This window comes from Rhamphochromis sp. 'chilingali', assembly GCF_963969265.1.
Source record: "Rhamphochromis sp. 'chilingali' genome assembly, chromosome: 8".
Taxonomy (NCBI): Eukaryota; Metazoa; Chordata; class Actinopteri; order Cichliformes; family Cichlidae; genus Rhamphochromis; species Rhamphochromis sp. 'chilingali'.
Genome location: NC_137935.1, coordinates 3,566,379 through 3,586,035, shown reverse-complemented (window position 1 = coordinate 3,586,035; position 19,657 = coordinate 3,566,379). Strand labels below are relative to the sequence as shown.

The window sequence follows — 19,657 nt, the reverse complement described above, 5'->3', positions numbered from 1 at the left end:
AAGCTTACACATAATTACATTTTCCAGATTGTATTCTGATCAATATTAAGCATAATTATCTGTCAGTTCAATCTCAAAAGAACTACAATTCTGTGTTTATTCGTGGCAACACAATGATGATGATGATAATGGGTCAGTGAAACAGCTCTTATCTTTTCAGTCACACCCAGGCATGAATATGAAAGATTGAAGCTCGATTGTGTCTCGGGACGCAGAATCTAGACATTAGAACAGATTTTCTCTCTACTCAACATAATCATCAGACTTTGATTCTATCTTTGATCCTATAAATCAAATGTAAGACTGGATGTTGAGCCCTTTTCTTCACTTCTGGTTGGAACTGAGCAAAGGCAATTCTCTACGGCAGATTAAATAAATAGGTTATGCAATTTGTTTGAAGACATGTTAGTTTTTTTTAAGCTGTTCTTCTACAGCCGTAGAACAGATTTCATAATCAGCCGACCCGTTTGTTATCTCTGAAACTTAAACTTGATATCATCTGCCCACCTATGAAGTTTCATGAATTTATCTTGCAAAGTGATAATATCTGTCTGATATTAGGACCAACTAATCAGATTTCTGGGACCTACTGCTCAGAAAGGTGTTTTGGTGCTACAGGACTGGATCACGTACAAAAGACCAGCCCTGAGTCCACAAACCATCCCCAAGCCCCAAGTACGGAGTGCTAGAAGGCAGAAGAATAAACCAGCTCTACTCCACGTGTAAGCGTGTTGCAAACAACCCTCTGCACTCTACATCATTCCTACTATATATCAGTCCAGACAGTCACGCCGAACAAAGCTTTTGACCATCAAAAGACGGAGTGCCAACTCATATGAGCACATTTGCAGCGTGCATATAAAATAATTAAAACATCTTTATTTAGTAGAAAAATCAAAAATTTTCAACACATTACAGAGATCACACAAATCCACTATTCTTAAAATCAAAAGCACTAAAATTGACAGATCTGGTTCATTTTCTCACTGCACAAATTATATATAAAGCAATAAACAACCTACTTCCTGACAATATCATAAAGTTGTTTTCTAAAAGGGAACGGGATACAATTTGAGGGGGGAATTAAATTTAAAACATCCTTGTATCTGTACAACATTAAAAAGTTTTTGCATCTCTGTGTGTGGAGTGAAGCTGTGGAACAGACTTAATAAAGATATGAAGCAAAGTCCGAGCATGGCGCAGTTTAAAAAGCAGTTCAAGGAAATGATTTTTGCAGGGTACAGGGAGGAGGTAGAGATTTGATAGGGAGTTCTTGTCCAATATTTTCACAAGGCTGATGTGTGTGTGTGTGTGCAGGTGCACGGGTATGTTGGTATGGGTATATATATCTGTAGGTTGTGTATCCTTTGAGGTGTTACTGGGGTTATTGAATATTTGTATATGTATGTATATGTGTATGTACATATGTATATGTATATAGATAGATATACATATAATTAATACATTAAAAAACATTGATTACTAGATAGTGGAAAGGGGGTGGGATTGAATAAGCGCATGCTTCCTCCTGCTCCTTTTTGAACATGAAAGTTATTCGTAGTTGTGGGTGCTCGTTTTCCTTCTGTTTTGCTTTGTTCGTTTGTCTCTTTTTATTTTCATGTTGTTTAACTTCTTCAACATATTCAAAATAAAGATTCAATCAATCAATCAATCAATCAATCAATCAATCCTAACAATGCTCAGGTAAATCTTTATTCAATTCAATTCAGTTCAATTTAATTCAGTTCAATTTATTTATATAGCACTCTTCACAGGATAAAAACCACAAAGTGGTTCACAGTAATATAAAAAAAGAAATACATAAAAAACAAACAAACAAAAAACAAACAATCAACCCCCCCCCCCCCCCCCAGCACAATCAAACATACAGCACAAATCTAATTAAAAGCCAATCTAAATAAATGAGTCTTAAGCTGCTTTTTCAAAGAATAAATACAATCAAGGCAACGTAATGATGGAGGGAGAGCATTCCACAACCTGGGGTCCACTGCTCTAAAAGATCTTTCTCCTCTGGTTTTAAAACGTATTTGGGGGATTACCAAGAGCCTTTGATTAGATGATCTCAGGCTGCGAGAGGGAGCGTGGGGTTCTAAATGTAGGCAGGGGCATCACAATTCAAAGCTTTAAAAGTCAGTACCAAGATTTTAAAATGAATTCTAAAATGTACTGGAAGCCAGTGTAATGAATGTAAAACTGGTGTAATGTGCTCTCTTTTTCGTGTCTAAGTTAAAAGCCTTGCAGCAGCATTCTGGACTGACTGGAGACGGTCCAGATTCCTTTTGCTTAAACAAAGAAAAGGCTGTTACAATAATCTAAGCGAGATGATATAAAAGCATGAATAACCATTTCTAACGCAGATTTAGACAGCAAAGTTCGAAGTTTGGAGATGTTTCTTAGCTGAAAAAGGCAGTTCCTAATTAACTGTCGAGAGTATTGTTCTCGGGACATGGCAGAATCAAAGATCACACCAAGGTACCTGATGCTCAGGTGAACAGATGAGCCAAGAGAACCAAGATGCTGTTTGATTAGAGATATCAATGGTGTCAAAGGCAGATGTCAAGTCCAACAAAACCATGACTGAGGATGCTCCGGAGTCAGCTAACATGATAATGTCACTAGAGACTTTAAGTAATGTGGTTTCTGTTGAGTGACTTTTACAGAAACCTGACTGAAATTTGTCATAGATTTCATGTTTTTCTAAAATAGAAGTAAGTTGATCTGCAAATACTTTTTCCAGAATTTTCGACAGTAACGGGAGCTTAGAGATAGGCCTATAATTCTTAAGCTGAGTTGGATCCAAACTGCTCTTTTTTAATATCAGCTCAACAACAGCATGCTTACAGAACCTATGGACCACACCTGTTGAAAGAGAGGCATTGCATATCTCTACAATGACAGAGAGAGCATTTTTAAACAGCCCAGCAGGTAGAATGTCATTTGCACAAGTGGTAATTTTCATTTTATCCAGCAGGAGTGAAAGGTCATGTATGGTCATTGGGTTAAACACTGACATTAAATGAGGGGGAGGTGGCCCAGAGACACAAACAGACAGTATTGAAGAACCAATGCTCATACGGACATTATCAACTTTATCCACAAAGAAATTCAGAAAGTCATCACTCTCAGATATGGAGGTCACGGGTACTGGGTGGACCACGGGGGAAACAATAGAGTTTATGGAGTTAAACAATACCTTGAAATTTCTCTTGCTTGATGAGATTAACTGAGAAAACTATCCTGATCTGGCTGTTTTTATGGTTTCATGTAGGGAAACCCAAAGTTCCCTAAGGTGGAGCCTGTGAACTTCGAGTTTAGTTGATTTCCAAAGGCGTTCTACTTTCCTACAGATTATTTTGACCTTCCTTATGTCATCATTTATCCATGGATGAGCTCTTTTTGGGGCAGCAATGACAGATTTCATAGGTGCCACTGAATTTAAAATCTCCAAGCAGTGATTGTTAAAACACTGAGTAGCAACATCAGCATCAGTGCAGCCACTGATCACATAACGGTCCAACAAATTAGAAAACTTCAAAGCAACATCCTGATTCATGAACCGCTTATGGAACATGAGATTAGAAGGTGGTGTGTACAGAGGGAAGCTAAGATTAAAAATAACACAGGAATGGTCACTCACCTGTGTCCTTAACACAGACATTAGTTTTGTCTAAGCCAAGAGAAAACACAAGGTCCAAGGTGTGGCCTTTAACATGGGTGGGTCCAGAGACATGCTGAATAAAATTAAAAGAGTCTGTAATGGATAGAAAGTCAGAGGCCATGCTACAGCTAAGATCATCCACGTGCAGGTTGAAATCCCCAATCATTAAGACCTTCTCTAGTTTAATAATGCAAGCTCAGTAGGTAGTGTGGTCGCCCCATGATTGGAAGGTCAGGGGTTCGAATCCACTACCCTGAGGTATCCCTGAGCAAGGTACCGTCCCTACACACTGCTCCCTGGGTGCCTGATTTGTGGCTGCCCACTGCTTCACTAAGTAAATGGGAAAAGACTAATGCAGAAAGAGTAATTTCCCCACGGGGATCGATAAAGTACACATTATAATTATTATTCTAAAAAGTCTGTAAAATCTTGAATAAAAACACCAGCGGGGCCGGGAGGGCAGTAAATTAAAACACAATAAAACATATCTGATGAACCAACTTTAAGAAGCCGTGACTCAAAGGAAGGAGGAGGAGTCCATAGCTCTGCAAGCAAAACTGTCCCGGTGAACAGCAGTGTTCAAAGCAAGTTACTTTGAAAAAGTAATTAATTATAGTTACTAGTTACTTTTTCAAAAAAGTAACTGAGTTAGTAACTGAGTTACAAGATTCTAAAAGTAATTAATTACTTGAAGTAACTATTGCGTTACTTTAAAAAAAAAAACATTTAACCCTCTGGGGTCCAGGGTATAATCGGCCATTTTTAACTACTTTTGATGTTTCCTCCACATTTTACCTTTAAAAACTATTTATTTGCCTCGTTTGGTATCATCCTTTTCAGCACAACCTCACGTGTCTGAATTTACAGTTTTGTTTTCATTTTTACGGACTGTATTAACACAATTGATCTAAAATCAGACAAAAAACATAAAAATCAGAGTAGAAAAAGTTTTTTTTACTGTAACAACCACAAACATGTTTAATGAATCATATTTCATAACTTTAAATGTAAATATAAATTGTCAATTTTAAAATCATATGCACAAGTTTTGCAAACAACAAAGTTATTTGCATCCATTTACCTTTTACCTTGATTTTTTAAATAACCATTTCAAACTATTTACAGAACAATCAGCTGTTCTGCATTCAATAAGATGCCACACACATTATTTGTGCCACTCCAAAAGAAATAATTTCTGTCCACTATAAAGAAGAACATCACAGCCTGATACCTGCAGGTCTGACAGCAGCAGGTGTATCACTCCTGTTTCTACCTGGAGACAGCAGTCGCCTCATTGTTCTCACACACAACACAAAACTATCCACAACACTACACACTAACTACACAAGACACAACATTAACTACACACTCCAAACACGCTAAACGTCACGAATCTCTCACATCTCAAAACTCGCTCTCTCTCTCTCTCTCTCTCTCTCTCGCCGTCACTCCTAAAACTTCCCCTGTTTTTTTTTTGTTTGTTTATTTTCTGTTTCTCAAAGGGAGTTAGCTATGTACCAAGCCTATTGTGTGCTGTGCTCTGGTAGGAATCCAGTCTCTCTGAGCACTTTGTTCACAGCTGGTGTGAAGTGGGCGCTGTAGCTCAGCAGTCTGCCATCATAAATCAGCTTGTCTTCTGCCAGGTTGGGTTGTCTCGGAAATCTGCAAAAAAAATTGTATGAAACAGGTTTGTATGTGCTTAATACATTATAAGAGAGACAAAAGATTCAGAATAAAAATATCTAAAAATTACGTGCTAGCAAAGATGCTGTTGGAAGTATATCTTACAGGTAAAAACACAGTGATAAATAAGTAATCTTTATTTAGACAATTGTTTTGTATAAAGAAAAATTTCCAAGTTGTTTGTAATCAGATTTGACTGTAAATACATTCTTTACAATTTTCATCAAATCCTCCTGGAACTCGGTGAGTGTCCTTGTTTGGCTACCATTATAAATTCTTTCTGACCCCAGAAAGTCTAAAGAAACAATAGATCTTAATGCACAAGGGTGAAATCTGTAAAATGTATAAATAATATCCACAATATTCAGAACAAAAGGAACTAAGCGTTTAATAAATTAAAAGTCACTGCTCAGGAACAAAAACATGAATCTGTTGATAAAGAGAGGAAGGTGAAAGAAATATTAGTGTGGTAAACAAACAGATTTAATAATGGGTTTATCCAGTGAAGCACAGCAGAATAGCATTAAAAGGGAAACAGACTATCATGGGATTGAGCACAATTTTTGCTGGTTTTTGTAGCAACTAATGATGAGGAATTGTTTAACTAATTTACCTTGTGTGGTACATCCGTGCTATGTTCCTGTCAATCCAGGAGCAGCCATGCTGTGACTTCAGAACCCCATGAACAGTTGTGGAAAACACTGCTCGAGGGTTGACAATGATCTTGAAGTTACTGTAATGAGTCTCCTCAATGATTGGTTCTTGGTACAGGTGAGCCAAAATGTTCACACCAGTGACATTCTTCCAGTCAGTCTGTGGTGGCAGACTTTGGGATGCTGGAGGAGCCAACATGATATTGATGGGGAACACGTTATTTTCAAACATGTAGCACTTGTTGGCACCATATTTGTTCTCCAGCAGCGGCAACAACTCTACCCAGCTGGCAACAGAATAACAAGATAGTTATAACATGTAAAACCACTTGAACAGCACACAAGCAATTAAAAGATGACTAACCACAGCAGGAAAGTTGAAAACAATTTCAATAATGTGTTTTAAGTGATCTCTAAGTGATCTTAAGTGATCTCTCAAAGTTTTTCTTTGGATTTTCCCATATTTCAGGACCAAACCTTGGACTTGACCTTCTACTTTTAATGTTTGTTTGTTTGTTATTTCACTAACCTGGGAATCGTTTAGGCAAGTCTACTAACTTACTATTGGTGTCATGAATCCAAATTTTGGCTGACATTGTCATCAATACACACCAACAGGACACACCTTCTTATTTAATGGTTTTTCTTTGTTTTTACTCCTTTCTACATCGTATATACATACTGCAGACTTCAAATTTATAAAGCAAGATATTTGTCATTCCTATCAAAGAAAAAAAAGATAAATAGCTGATCAAAGTGTTGTATAAAAGAAATATAAGAGAACACATTTTATTTATTTATTGTACTTTCAAAATAAAAATCACTTATTCCTAACTTTAATAAGCTGAAGTTCAAATGAAGAAAAATGTTCAACATTGACTGAACAACAAGAGAACTGGTTTTGAGATGACTGGATGTCTGATGCTGACTGATAAAGAATTGACGATTAAGGCAAAGCTTGATGAGGCATAAAAAGTCAAAGCCAGATCGTCAGGTTTCCGAATTTTTTTTCAATACATAAAATCGTTCAATAAGAATGTTTTATTAGTTAATGATCAGTTAATGATGGGAGCAGGTACAAAATAATAATATAAAGCAGGGGTAGGCAACTCCAGGCCTCGAGTGCCGGTATCCTGCAGGTTTTAGATCGCACCCTGGGTTAACACACCTGAATCCAATGATTAGTTCATTACCAGGCCTCTGGAGAACTTCAAGAAATGCTGAGGAGTCATTTAGCCCTTTAAATCAGCTGTGATGGATCGTAGACACATCTTTTTTTTTTTTTTTTTGTCCCGTTTGGATCTATAGCCATCAGAATTGTTGTCTTAAGGCCAAGAAAGATGCCAAGCGGATTTATTTTACCAAGTGGATCATCATGGCCTTGCCATATTGGTCCATTTGATTGACCTTTATTATAATTATGAATTTATTTTATTTTCGGTTGCTACAAACGGGACAGACATGACTGGGGGATAGGACAGGGGGAAAGAATGAAAGAAAGAGAGGGAGAGAAAGAAAACCAAAGGGGAGAAGAGACGGTGAGAAGGGGGGGAAGAGAGAAAAAAAACAAACAAACAAACAAAAAAAACAAAACACCTGGGTCACCTGTATGGAGAAAAAAAAAAACAGAAGAGAAAGCAAACAACAAAGAGCAACATAATAAGAAAAAAAAAGCACCATCACAATAAACTAGCTAGCAGTAGATATCAATAGTTACTAAATAATAAACGATATTGTGCAGCACGCAAGATAGACAGCGCACAATGTGCTTTGAGGCAGCAGCCAAGAAAGCTGTAGTCCGCGTCTGTGAACACCCATGTGTACACCTGTGTGCATACCTGTGTGGATCAGCATGCTTGTATTCCAAAGGTTTCTCCATGTAATGATCTGCTAGGGAGTGTGGGGAGCCACAGCCCTGTCCTCTATGGTATGAAGCAGGTATGGAGGAGATCAAAACTCCAGACATCCAGAGGCCCCCAGAACACAAGAGACCAAGGAAGACACACAGAGGGGCAGCCGCGCCACTGTCCCAGTAAGAGCTGAGGAGAGTCCCAGATGAGGGCTCATTCAGCAGCCGCGGAGCAGAAGCCAGGGGGAGTTGCAGTGACACGCCCGTGAGCTCCGCCGGCAGCCAGCTGTGCCTGAGTGACCGAGCCCCAGGCCGAGAGGCCGGGGGCACCCCACCTCCGAAATGGCCCGAGCGAGCCCCAATAAGCGGCCGCCAAGGAGTGAGCCGGTGTGTACCCGGACGCCCACCCCCAGACACAAAGAACCACCAACGCACCGACACCTGAGGGAGTCCGCCACCGGCAGGGGAAGTGGTGGTGGGTGGAGATAGGCCCTCCAAGGTTTGGAGGCCTGAGATGTCCCCAGAGAGGTGGCGTCTGATACCCAACCTGACATATATACACAGACATACAGGCACACACAGACACAAACATCCATTCCCACCCTCATGCTCTCATATGCACTTACACCACACTCAACCGACGTGGAGACAGACATAAAGAGACGCTGTATACACGATCACACTCCCCAAGCGTACTCTACCAACCGGGTCTAGGTACCCTTGCCCCTGGAGGGGGGAACTGCACCCAGACCCAGGTGGTGTTACCCTTTTCCCTGCGGTGGGGAGAGGCAGACCGCCCCGACTCCGCAGCAGCAGGGAGGCCCCACACCCCAGACCGCAGTCGGACGGCCAACTCCTCCTAGCCCCCCCGCTCCAGCAGGCCGCAGAGAATGGGGGTGGGAGAAGACTCCAAACCTCCCTCCACCCGCTCATTGTAGTGTTGATGCATGTGTGTTCTAAGGTGCAATTAAAACCCAGGAGGGCATGGAGCTACCTGCCAGAGAGCAGCAGGTAAGCGCATAGTCCCTCCTGCTAGCCCTCAATGTCTACGTGTATTTAAAATTGAGAGGTGGGCAACGATGCCAGGGGTGAGGTGTACACCCTGATGGTAACTTGGACTCCGTGTATCGTGCCCACCCCCAAGATCCTATATGTATGTGTAATGAGGGTGTGAGTAATGTGAATGTCTAAGTTGTGGGATAAAATTGAGGCAGAGGCAGCCAGAAGGGGACAGAGGGGGGGGTAGCCTCCTCTGCACCCTGGTGACATACCCCTACTCCAAGGCCCTGCATGTGTGGGTGGTTGTGGTGGAGCGGGAAGAGGGAGGCAGCTGGAGATGGGGAGGGAAGGAAGGGAGGGGCAGGTGACCCCTCCCTGGGGCCAGCTCCCCCGCTGACCCCAGTAGGCACTCCCATACTCCGCGACCCGCCAGGGAAAGGGGGCCCAGGCCCATCCAGACCGGGGCCCAGCGCAGCAGCGCCCCCCGGCCCCACAGAGCCCGGGACAGTCCAGTCAACCCCACCACAGAGAAAACTGCACCCACCCCCCCATCCACTCATCTTCCAGATTACATGAGACGATAGACGCCCAGGCTGAGATCTTCCTCCACCTCTCCTGTATCTCCCCCTCCTGCAGAGAGTTCCTGAGGAGAGGAAAGCTCCTGCAAGGTGTGACAATCTCCCCCACCAGTTGAAGAGCCCCCCAGGTGGCTCGACACACCGGCGGCACCATGCGCCAGGGATGGGCCCCCAATCATGGACACATCTAAAACCTCCAGGACACCGGCACTCGAGGCTTGTAGTTGCCTACCCCTGATATAAAGGAACAAAAAGCCTGTGACTAGAAACCTGGAACATGAAACATAAAAACCTGAGACAGGGAAATACGGAAGCACCGCCGCAGTTGTGGATATCAGGGGGACCACCTCTGTTCACCGGGTGGTCCCATCAACCATGGACAAAAGGTATGTGAAACCCTGTGACTGCGGTAGAGGAACCACCAGATCAACATGCACATGATCAAAAACATTTGCCAGGGATGAGAAATGGTTCAAAGGGTGCCTTGGTGTGCCTATGGACCTTTGCATGCTGGCATGGAACGCACGCTGCAGTCCATTCACTAACAGACCTGCGAAGGCCTGGCCAAACAAACTTGAAGCTGACCAATTTAACAAAGGCCCGGAACCCCAGATGTAATAGAACGTGCACTGAGTCAAAAACGTGACGACGCTATGAAACGGGGACCACCAGGGTTAGGGGATTATCTTGACAGAGGACAAAACGAAAGGCAGCAAACATCCAAAGAAGAGCTTTGAATGTCCTTCAAGAAGCCTGGAGAACTATTACTAAAGACTACTAAAACATTATAAATATTGACTTTCAACCTCATTGACCTCTCTAATCATACAAACTGTTCTTGTTTTGTCTTATATTTTGTATTTCCATGTATGTTTGCAGCACATGTTTTAGTATATCACTGCACATATTTTCCATCTTCATAATAAACCATGAAAATACACACACATACCTGACGACTTTCTGGGGCAGTATGAGCTCATCTATATCATGTAGAGCCACATATCTGGACTGGTACATGTATCTGTAAAGGCAGTCATTGAGAGCAGGAATCTGACCAAAGTAGTGAAGTTCACCGGGACCATGTTCAGGCAGCCAGCCACGAGACACGTTCACATATCTGGACAGAGACCAAGGAATCACCTCCAGTAAACCTGAGAAAAAAACATTGGAAGCAGTTCAATGTCAGTAATTAAAACTAGACATTACAATTACTGCAACTCCAACCTCAAACTGAAATCATTGAACTGGTGAAATGCATTCTGGATCTTTATGGTGAAGCAGACACATGAAAACAAAACATTACCTGTTTTTTTTTTGTCTCAGTGAATAAGACTAGAGTAATAAACAACCTGGAGCAGCAGCAGTGACATGGCTAAGAAACAACCCAACGCAAAAACTTAATGATCTCATTAAAACAACCTAAGGTTTTGGCTGCACTAAAAACAGACAAAACAGACTCTCATCTGTTGCTCTCAAACATGATCCAAGAATGAATGCTAGTTTTCATAAAGGTTTCCAATATTAGAACTGGACTGTGTGACTAAGTGAAAGGCTCTGTTGTTAATTGAAAGGAAGGTTGTGTATAGGAAATGAATTACTGCTGTATCATGTGTGAAACAAAAAAAAATAAAAATAAAAAATACATAAATCCACAGAGAACTATCAGTTCTTTTAGGTACTTAGTTTTAGTCATTTTTAATGTTTCCATTAAACATTAGAGAAACCAATATTAAGTATAAATCCAGTTTGTGAGCATGGCCACGGAAGGATCCTGTGAGAGCTCATGCAGTCTCAATACTGAGACCACCAAACAGTTCCAGGTCTCTGTAATACACAGCAAGTCAAGATGACTCACTTGCATAAACAGTGGAAACATGAACATAAAGACACGGGAGAATCTGACAAAATGTGTAAGACAGTTTTAACTTTCACTCATTTCAGCTGCAGCCCTGATGGTGTTTGATGGTCTGAGAGCACATAAACAATACAAACTTGCAAATTTGATAGATCTATAAGTACAAATTTGTATCCTGTTTTAGAATTATATATCAAGTTTTATAAAACAATACAATTGTTATGAAAATGTTTATAGCCAGCATTAGATAAATAAATAAATAAATACATAAATAAAATAAAATAAACATCAGGTGATACAGCTGCTTCTATTGATGTGTGTCAGACAAAGACCAAAACTTTAGATGGGGGGAATTTGTATATCTGTGTCTGAGTGCATGTGCATGTGTGTGTGTCCAACTCGAGAGAGTGCCCTTTCACCAGTTTTAAACAAAAGTCGACAATCCCCAAGCCGACGCAGGTGATCTTGAAGAAGTAGGAGGAAAGGGCAGAGAGTCATACACCGTCTTGTTATCTGGGAGAATTTGTTGTTCCAGCTTTGGCCCTGGAGCTTCCAGCTGGTTAGGGGAGGCCACATAAAGATAGTGGTTGTTCAGGTTTGGTTTCTGCATTCCAGTTCCATCATTGGTTCACAGATCTATCAATTTCCCGTTGCGGAGTCGCAAGCTTCTCTATGATTTTATCCATATTGCGTTCTACCCACGGCATCAATCCAGCCGGCCTTATGGGATTTTGAGCAGCTGTAACCGTTTCCATTAGTCGTCAGTAAACCAGGGCCGTGCCAGCTCCAATCAGCAAGAACCCCGTTATCATGGTTCCGAATAGGTAGATGTCTTCAACGCCCTCCATTCAGCCTGCCCCAAGCCCAGGCTTCTCATTGAGAAGAGGATGTCAATTGCATCAAGAGACCAATTGATCAAATCCGTAATTTCTTGGTTAGAGAACAAGACAGAGAGAGTCTCTTTGAGTTAGACAAGACTAGACAAGGACAAGAGAAGCCAAGCAGGAAAGATGAGGGAGAAAGACGCGACCACCTCTGCCAAGAGCCAAACGACCCAGGTTAACATGTTTAATATGATGTCATTTTCAAAAGAATTGATTGGTCAGTAATGATTTCACACTTAACCTCTTGTTGATCTCTTATCCTACAAATGATCTGCCCCTGAGAAGGTTAGGTTTTCTGTCTATGATGCCATATTGATATTCCTTGTTTAAACACGAACCATTATCATAGTACTGAAAACTCCAGGCTAATCCTGAAGTTGCCTGGAGAAGTCCAAATCCAGTACAAACTGGAGTGATTTATAGAGGAAACTGTAGTAAACTAGTGTATGTTTTGATCACAAAACATTAGTTGTGATTAGCTGAAGGAAGGAAGTTCAGGGTGTTTGGCAACTTCACTCAGTGTTCACTGTGGGAAAATGCCTTTAGCTGGTGATGTGAGGTCATAAGGAAAGACACACTCAGACAGAAAATTATACCATACTCCACCTTTTTGTGTGTAGTAGTCCAGTATTCGTTGCGTTTCAGGACTGCAGCTGGTTTTATAGACAACCACTCTGTTCACTCCCAGTAACTGCAGCATCTCAAGACTCTGTACCAGCTACAATCCAACACATTTGAACAACAAGTGTTAATATGCAAGGATGGCAGAAATGTCTTGTTTCTTTATTATTATTATAACTGTAAGGAATACTGGGAAAAATATACCTTTTCTGGTTTTATTTCTTCCTGTCTTAGTCTGCATACTTTAGAGAATGAGTTTCAAAAATCTATTTTTTCTGTCTTCTGAAAGCAAGAAAGCAAATGTCACTGTACCTGCAGCACGTTGGTAAAATCAAACATGGTGGAGATGCAGACGGTGAAGTTGTAAGGAAAAGATTCTGTCTTCTCCTGCTGGTTCTTCACCTCTAAAAACTCTTGGTTGGGATCATCTTAAGAGACCACACAAACATACACTTTTACCATCTTATTTTTGTAACTGAACTCCAATTAGTAATACTTTTTGTGTTAAACAATCTTAAAGTCAAACTAACATATAAAAATGTTTCAGGTATCAGTTACTCCCTGAAGCTTTGTTTTACTGACAGGCTATAGAGTAGATATTGATATTTCACAAAATGAGTGGGAGTCTAAACCTGGTGGTGACATAGGAGGCAAAATGAGAAAATCACTAATGTCAACATAATGTAAACCTGAATGGTCATCAAATAGTTCACTTAGAATGTAAAGTTTAGAAAAATTATTGTAGAACCTTTAAAAAATTAAGTAATTATTTACCTTATTATTTATTTACTTTTTACATCAATATTTTGGTATTTAATTGATCTCATGCACACCATAAACTGGGACTAGATGTATTTTTGAAATCCATTCATTAATTGCTGAGATATTTCAACTTAAAGCAAGCACCAAATTGACAAACAGACTGGCATTTACATTAACATGCCCCACAGCAAGGTTAACATTGTACTTGTACTTGTAGAGCTGGCATCAGCGGAGGTCACGGCAATAGAAGATGGTGTCTCACAGCCTGAGGGGAGGGGGCACATGATGTTTGCTGTCCCATAGGCAAAACCAAAGTGATGAGTGTGGATGTCGGCCACACCATTAGAGAGAAGCTGCTTTTCCTGGCAACGAAAGACACAGCGATAGGCCACCTTCTCACTCCGCAGCACCACTGCAATGGCACAAACCTGGAACAAGAAAAAGGCAGGAAGGAGGGTTTAATATAAGAGAAATTACAGGACAAGCATTATGTTTAACCACTGCCACCAAAGTGCTAATCAACAGCCTTATTGGACTCATACAAGCCAATCATGTTGTGTTACTCATCTGCATAGTAGATGTGCATGACAGAAAATATCCTTGTTCCTGTAAGTGAATATGTTGGTAAGTGCTTTTTTTTCTTGGTTTAATCTAAAATAAGGCAAATGTGATGGAAGGACAGGTAAGTGACGGAAGTGACGGACAAGGTAAGCGACTCATGTTGTAACTGACATCAGACGCCGGAGATTTTGGCGGAAAATTAAAGCAAATGATAGTTTAGATTTGAACAAATTCATTTAAGCTTCAGTATTACCAAATACACTTATCAATTGTCTTATAACTAACAATATTTGTCTAAATAATCTCCAACACCCTGGAGAACAACGGGGAGAGTTTAGAGACTCTCCAAGATTACATCGATCAGTGCTTTCAGGATCTCGTGATGAAGAAGGCCCAGTGTGCAGCTTCCCCGGCCAAATCTGAGACGCCGTCGTCGAAAAGACAACGCCCGGCAGATTCCCCCGGCTCAACATCGCCAGCCAGCAAAGATATTGCCGACATACTGGAGTCAATCGACAAGTGATTGTCCAGTTTCGACACAAGGCTGTCCTTGGTGGAGATTCTTCACCGGAAATTTAAATGCTTGCGAGAATCCCTGGAGTTCAGCCAGCAGCAGGTGGAAACGCTTGCTGCTGAAAATGCCACGCTAAGGGAGTCGGTGAAATGTCTCACAGAAAATGTTACCCAGCTCAATAGAGAAAATAAAAAAATTAAAGAAACAGTTATTGATCTACAAGCTCGTAGCATGCGTGATAATCTGGTATTTTCTGGTATTCCAGAAGCCGCTGGAGAGGACGCGGAGACCACGGTAAAAAGCTTCATCAAAACCCACCTGAAGCTGCCGGAGGACACGGTGAAGAACATCGTCTTCGATCGGGTGCATCGCCTCGGCCCCATTCGGACTACGGCCGGGAGACCACGTCCTATCGTGGCCAAATTCGGCCACTTGAAACAAAAGCAACATGTGAAAAGCCGCGGCAGGGAATTAAAAGGAACGGACTTCAGCGTGAACGACCAGTTCCCCAAAGAGATCTTGGAACGACGCAGGGTCCTCTTCCCAATCCGAAACTTTATTTCGACACATACGCACCATGCGCTCAACGGCAGCACATTTACTTCAGTCAGACAGCGCACACAGTCGTATAGGATACACACACTTAAGCCAAGCCTACTCAGATTAGTAAATATGCACACATATAGTCAGACTCAGGGAGCATCTCGCCACACATTTTTTCTCTCTCTCCTTCTCTTTATTTATGAAAAAGTGATGTATTCTCTCCACCTGTCTAAGCGACGCACACAGCATACATCTCTAGTTATACACAAACATCTATGGGTGCACTGAGGTTCGTTACATGGAATATAAATGGAGCTGGCTCCAGAGAAAAGAGGTTAAAAATATTTAACCAACTCAAAAAACTACAGGCAGATGTTGTCCTTTTTCAAGAGACCCACAGACCTCTTAGAGGTTCGAATGAACTTAAAACACCTGAGTTTCCTAATGTGTTCTCAGCTTGTTATAATTCTAGACAAAGGGGAGTAGCAATTTTAATACATAAAAATATTAATTTCACAGTACTCGATACAGTTATAGATCCAGAGGGCAGATTCTTAATCATTAAACTATCTATACTTGATAAAAAGCTATGTATTGCAAGTGTATATGGTCCAAATGTTGATGATCCCTCATTCTTTCACGTTTTTTCAGTGCACTCTCTGAACACTTAGATGGCACACTTGTTCTTGGAGGCGACCTCAACCTTGGACTAAATAAAGAAATGGATAGGCTCAATACAGCGGGAACTCAGCGTAACTGGCAGTCCACAAATATAATCAAACAGTATATGAGCGACTTTGGTCTTTGCGATGCATGGCGCTCCCTTCACCCCACCAGTAAGAAATATACTTTTTTCCTCACATGTCCATCACTCTTACTCTCATCTGGATTATTTTTTTGGTCAGCAGCTCACTGCTGAACGACATTTCAGACACTGAGATTCATCCTATAGCTGTCAGCGATCATGGTCCTGTGTCACGGTCCTGGGTCTCCTGACCCAGCGTTTTTAGTTCTGTGGGATTTTTGTATTATTGTACTTGTTTGCGATTTATTCTATGGTTTCTAGTTTTGATCCCTTGCCCTTCATGTCTCTCTGTGTCCCCTCTGTTCTGTGTAATTGGGTGTCTTTGCATGTTTGAGTTTCTTGTTTTCTGTCACGCTGCATTGTGCATTATGTTCTCATGGTTGGTCTTTTGTTACTCCCTCTAGTCTAGTCTCTTGTGTTCCCAGCTGAGTATTTCCCTGTGTATTTTGGTTCTTAGACCTCTGCCTTATGGTTTATGTCTCTGTGTTTCTTAGTTGCTGTCTCCACTGTGTCAAGTTCGCGTCTCTGTGTGATACTTCCTGTTTTACTTTGATGGTCCGTGTCTTATGTGAATGCGTCCTGCTTTGCTTGTCCCGTCAGTCCTGATTTCTCCCAGCTGTGCCCTCCTTCTGTGTCTCATTCCCCTCGTTACTCCCCAGTGTATTTAAACCCTGTGTTTCTCTGAGTCAGTGTCGCGTCGTCCCTCATGCTGTGTGTGAGTCTCCCCGTGTCTTCTGGTATGTGTTACAATTAGCTCTTCCCAGTTTAGTTCTGTATTGCTTTTGTATCACTGCTATCGTTTGTCACCTGTCAGCAATAAAGCTGCATTTTGAGTTCAGTTCTGTTTTCCCGTGAGTTTGCGTTTGGGTCCTGTTTCCTGCCTGCCACACACCGATACATGACCGTCCTGTATCTTTAACACCAATGCACAAGAATAATACTACGCCAAGTAAAAACTGGAGATTTAATATATCACTACTTAAAGATGAAGACTTTATTAAATATTTTAAAAAAGAGTGGACTTCATATTTGGACTATAATGACACTCCCGAAACATCAGCTTCTGTTCTATGGGAAGCAGGGAAAGCTGTGATGAGAGGTAAAATAATTTCTTTCTCATCACATAAAAAGAAAAAAGAAAACAAAAATATTCACGAATTAGAAAAAAACATCAAATCACTAGAAGAAGCCTACGTGTACCACCAAGATCAGGAAACATTGAACAAAATACGCAAAACAAAACTAGAATTAAATGAGATAATTGATAAAAAAAAACAAAATTCTTAGTACAAAGACTATGCTTACAAAATTATGAACATGGTAATAAATCCGGTCAATTTCTAGCAAACCAGCTAAAAATAAATAAAGAAAAAACAACTATATGTGCTGTTCAAGATTCATCTGGGAACACAATATATGAACCGATACAAATAAACAACATTTTCAGGGATTTCTATAAAACGTTGTATTCACCACAAATAAACCCATCTAAAAAAGAAATTGATCAGTTTTTGGACAACATAACTCTTCCAAAATTATTAGACACTCAAGCAATGGCACTGGATTCACCACTGACACCAGGCGAACTCCAGGAAGCCCTGATAAGTATGCACAATAATAAGGCTCCAGGTCCAGACGGCTTTCCTGCAGAATTCTACAAAGAATTCTGGACGATTCTAGCACCAGTTTTTTACAGAACGTTGTTGGAAATCAAAGAAAAGGGCAGACTTCCATCAAATATGAATTCTGCAAACATTAATCTCCTGCTAAAACCAGGCAAAGACCCTGTATATCCCTCAAGCTATCGTCCAATATCCCTTATAAATGTAGACCTTAAAATAATCTGCAAAGCTCTCTCAAAGAGACTGGAGAAAATAACCCCCCTCTTAATTCATCCTGACCAAACTGGTTTCATAAAAGGTAGGCACTCATCAACAAATACACGTAGATTACTTAATTTGATAGACTACTCATACAGTAAAAACCTAGAAACTACAATATTCTCTTTAGACGCAGAAAAAGCATTTGACAGAGTTAACTGGAAATTTCTATTTGCAACTTTACACAAATTTGGTTTTGGATCCTCTTTCATTAACTGGTTAAAAATATTATATAATTCCCCAACAGCTTGTGTCAGAACAAATGACCAGACATCCTCCAGCTTCTGTCTCTTGAGGGGCACCAGGCAGGGATGCCCACTCTCCCCTTCACTGTTTGCAATTTTTATTGAACCACTAGCAGCAGCATTTAGACAGAATTCAGTAATTAAGGGCATAAAATGCAAGAACGTGGAACATAAAATCAGCCTTTATGCAGATGATGTGTTACTCTTTCTCCAAAATTCACAAACCAATATCTCTGGGATGATTGAATTGATAAACTCTTTTGCAAGAATATCAGATTACTCAATTAACTGGTCAAAATCTACAGTCCTTCCGATTAATTGCTCCCTCCATAATTCCTCTTCTACACCACTGCAATCGGGAAATATAAAATATTGAGGTATTAATGTTTCTCCCAAGCTTGCAGATCTAACTAAATTAAACCATATCCCACTTTTAAAGAAGGTAGAAGGCGATCTGGCTAGGTGGAAATGTCTACCCATATCACTCATGGGAAGGGTTGCCGCTATAAAAATGATGGTCTTACCAAAAATAAATTAGTTATTCTCAATGATCCCAACTAAACCGCCACAAGATTGGTTCAGATCTCTAGATTCATGTATGTCCAAGCTCCTTTGCAAAAATAAACCCCCACGTATAAGCTTAAAAACACTACAAAAGACCAAGGATAGAGGAGGATTAGAACTACCTAACTTTCAGCACTACTTCTTAGCCAACAGGCTTCAGTTTATCTCAGGATGGCTAAAACATACCCTCTTAGATGAACCTTGGCTAGATCTAGAACAAGCACTTTGCAATAATCTAGAGATTTCAGATCTATCAGCTCAAACATCCAACGACATGAATGCTTCAAAAGCATCAGCATCAGCTCTTCTCTGACAGCATGGTGGGAGTTTCTAAAATTGACGGAGTCTTCATTAATCCCATGCAAACGTACACCTATCTGGAACAACCCTGACATATTACAAAACAATAATATGATAAACTTTTCAGATTGGAGTGGTAAAGGAATCAAATATTTAGAACATATACTAGAAGGAACAGAATTTATTTCATTTGACAGACTAGTTACACAATATGGGATCAACAAGAAAAGATTTTTAGAATATCAACAAATTAAATCCATAGTAAAAAAGAAATTTAAACCGGGTCAAGTTGAACTACAAACACCACCAAGTGTGGTTCAATTTCTTACTCTTAAAACCCCCAAATTACTATCCAAAATATACAGAATGCTTTCTAAAATAGATGAATCAATATCACTTCCTATTGCAAAATGGGAAGCGGATTTATCAGTTAACTTAGACCAAAACTTCTGGTCTCAGATTTGCTTAAAAACCTTTCATCTAATTAGAAATCCCAGTCTTCAATTAATTCAATACAAAATATTACATAGAGTGCACTATACAGGTCATCGGATGTTCAAGATGGGCTTTACGTCTACCAACAACTGCTCACACTGTCAAACCAATACACCGGACAATTATATCCACGCTCTTTGGTGCTGTCCACCAGTGCAGATGTTTTGGCGCGAGATATGTGAAGACT

The 19,657-nt window shown here is 40.6% G+C and overlaps 1 protein-coding gene across 2 annotated transcripts in view; it reads right to left on the bottom strand.

Moving 5' to 3' along the window:
- Positions 1-1,866: 1,866 nt before the first annotated feature.
- LOC308400733 (uncharacterized protein) overlaps positions 1,867-19,657 on the bottom strand; it is a 30,906-nt gene continuing 13,115 nt past the window's right edge. Inside the window, exons 5-10 of one of the 2 annotated variants that reach the window (XM_080888651.1) lie at positions 13,769-13,991; positions 13,114-13,229; positions 12,787-12,898; positions 10,391-10,592; positions 5,976-6,302; positions 1,867-5,341 (exon numbers count right to left, since the gene is read on the bottom strand). In XM_080888651.1, the coding sequence (XP_080744777.1) occupies positions 5,203-5,341; positions 5,976-6,302; positions 10,391-10,592; positions 12,787-12,898; positions 13,114-13,229; positions 13,769-13,991 (1,119 nt within the window). In that variant the 3' untranslated portion in view covers positions 1,867-5,202. The remainder of the gene's footprint in view (positions 5,342-5,975; positions 6,303-10,390; positions 10,593-12,786; positions 12,899-13,113; positions 13,230-13,768; positions 13,992-19,657) is intronic. The other variant, XM_080888652.1, reaches the window with a different exon arrangement.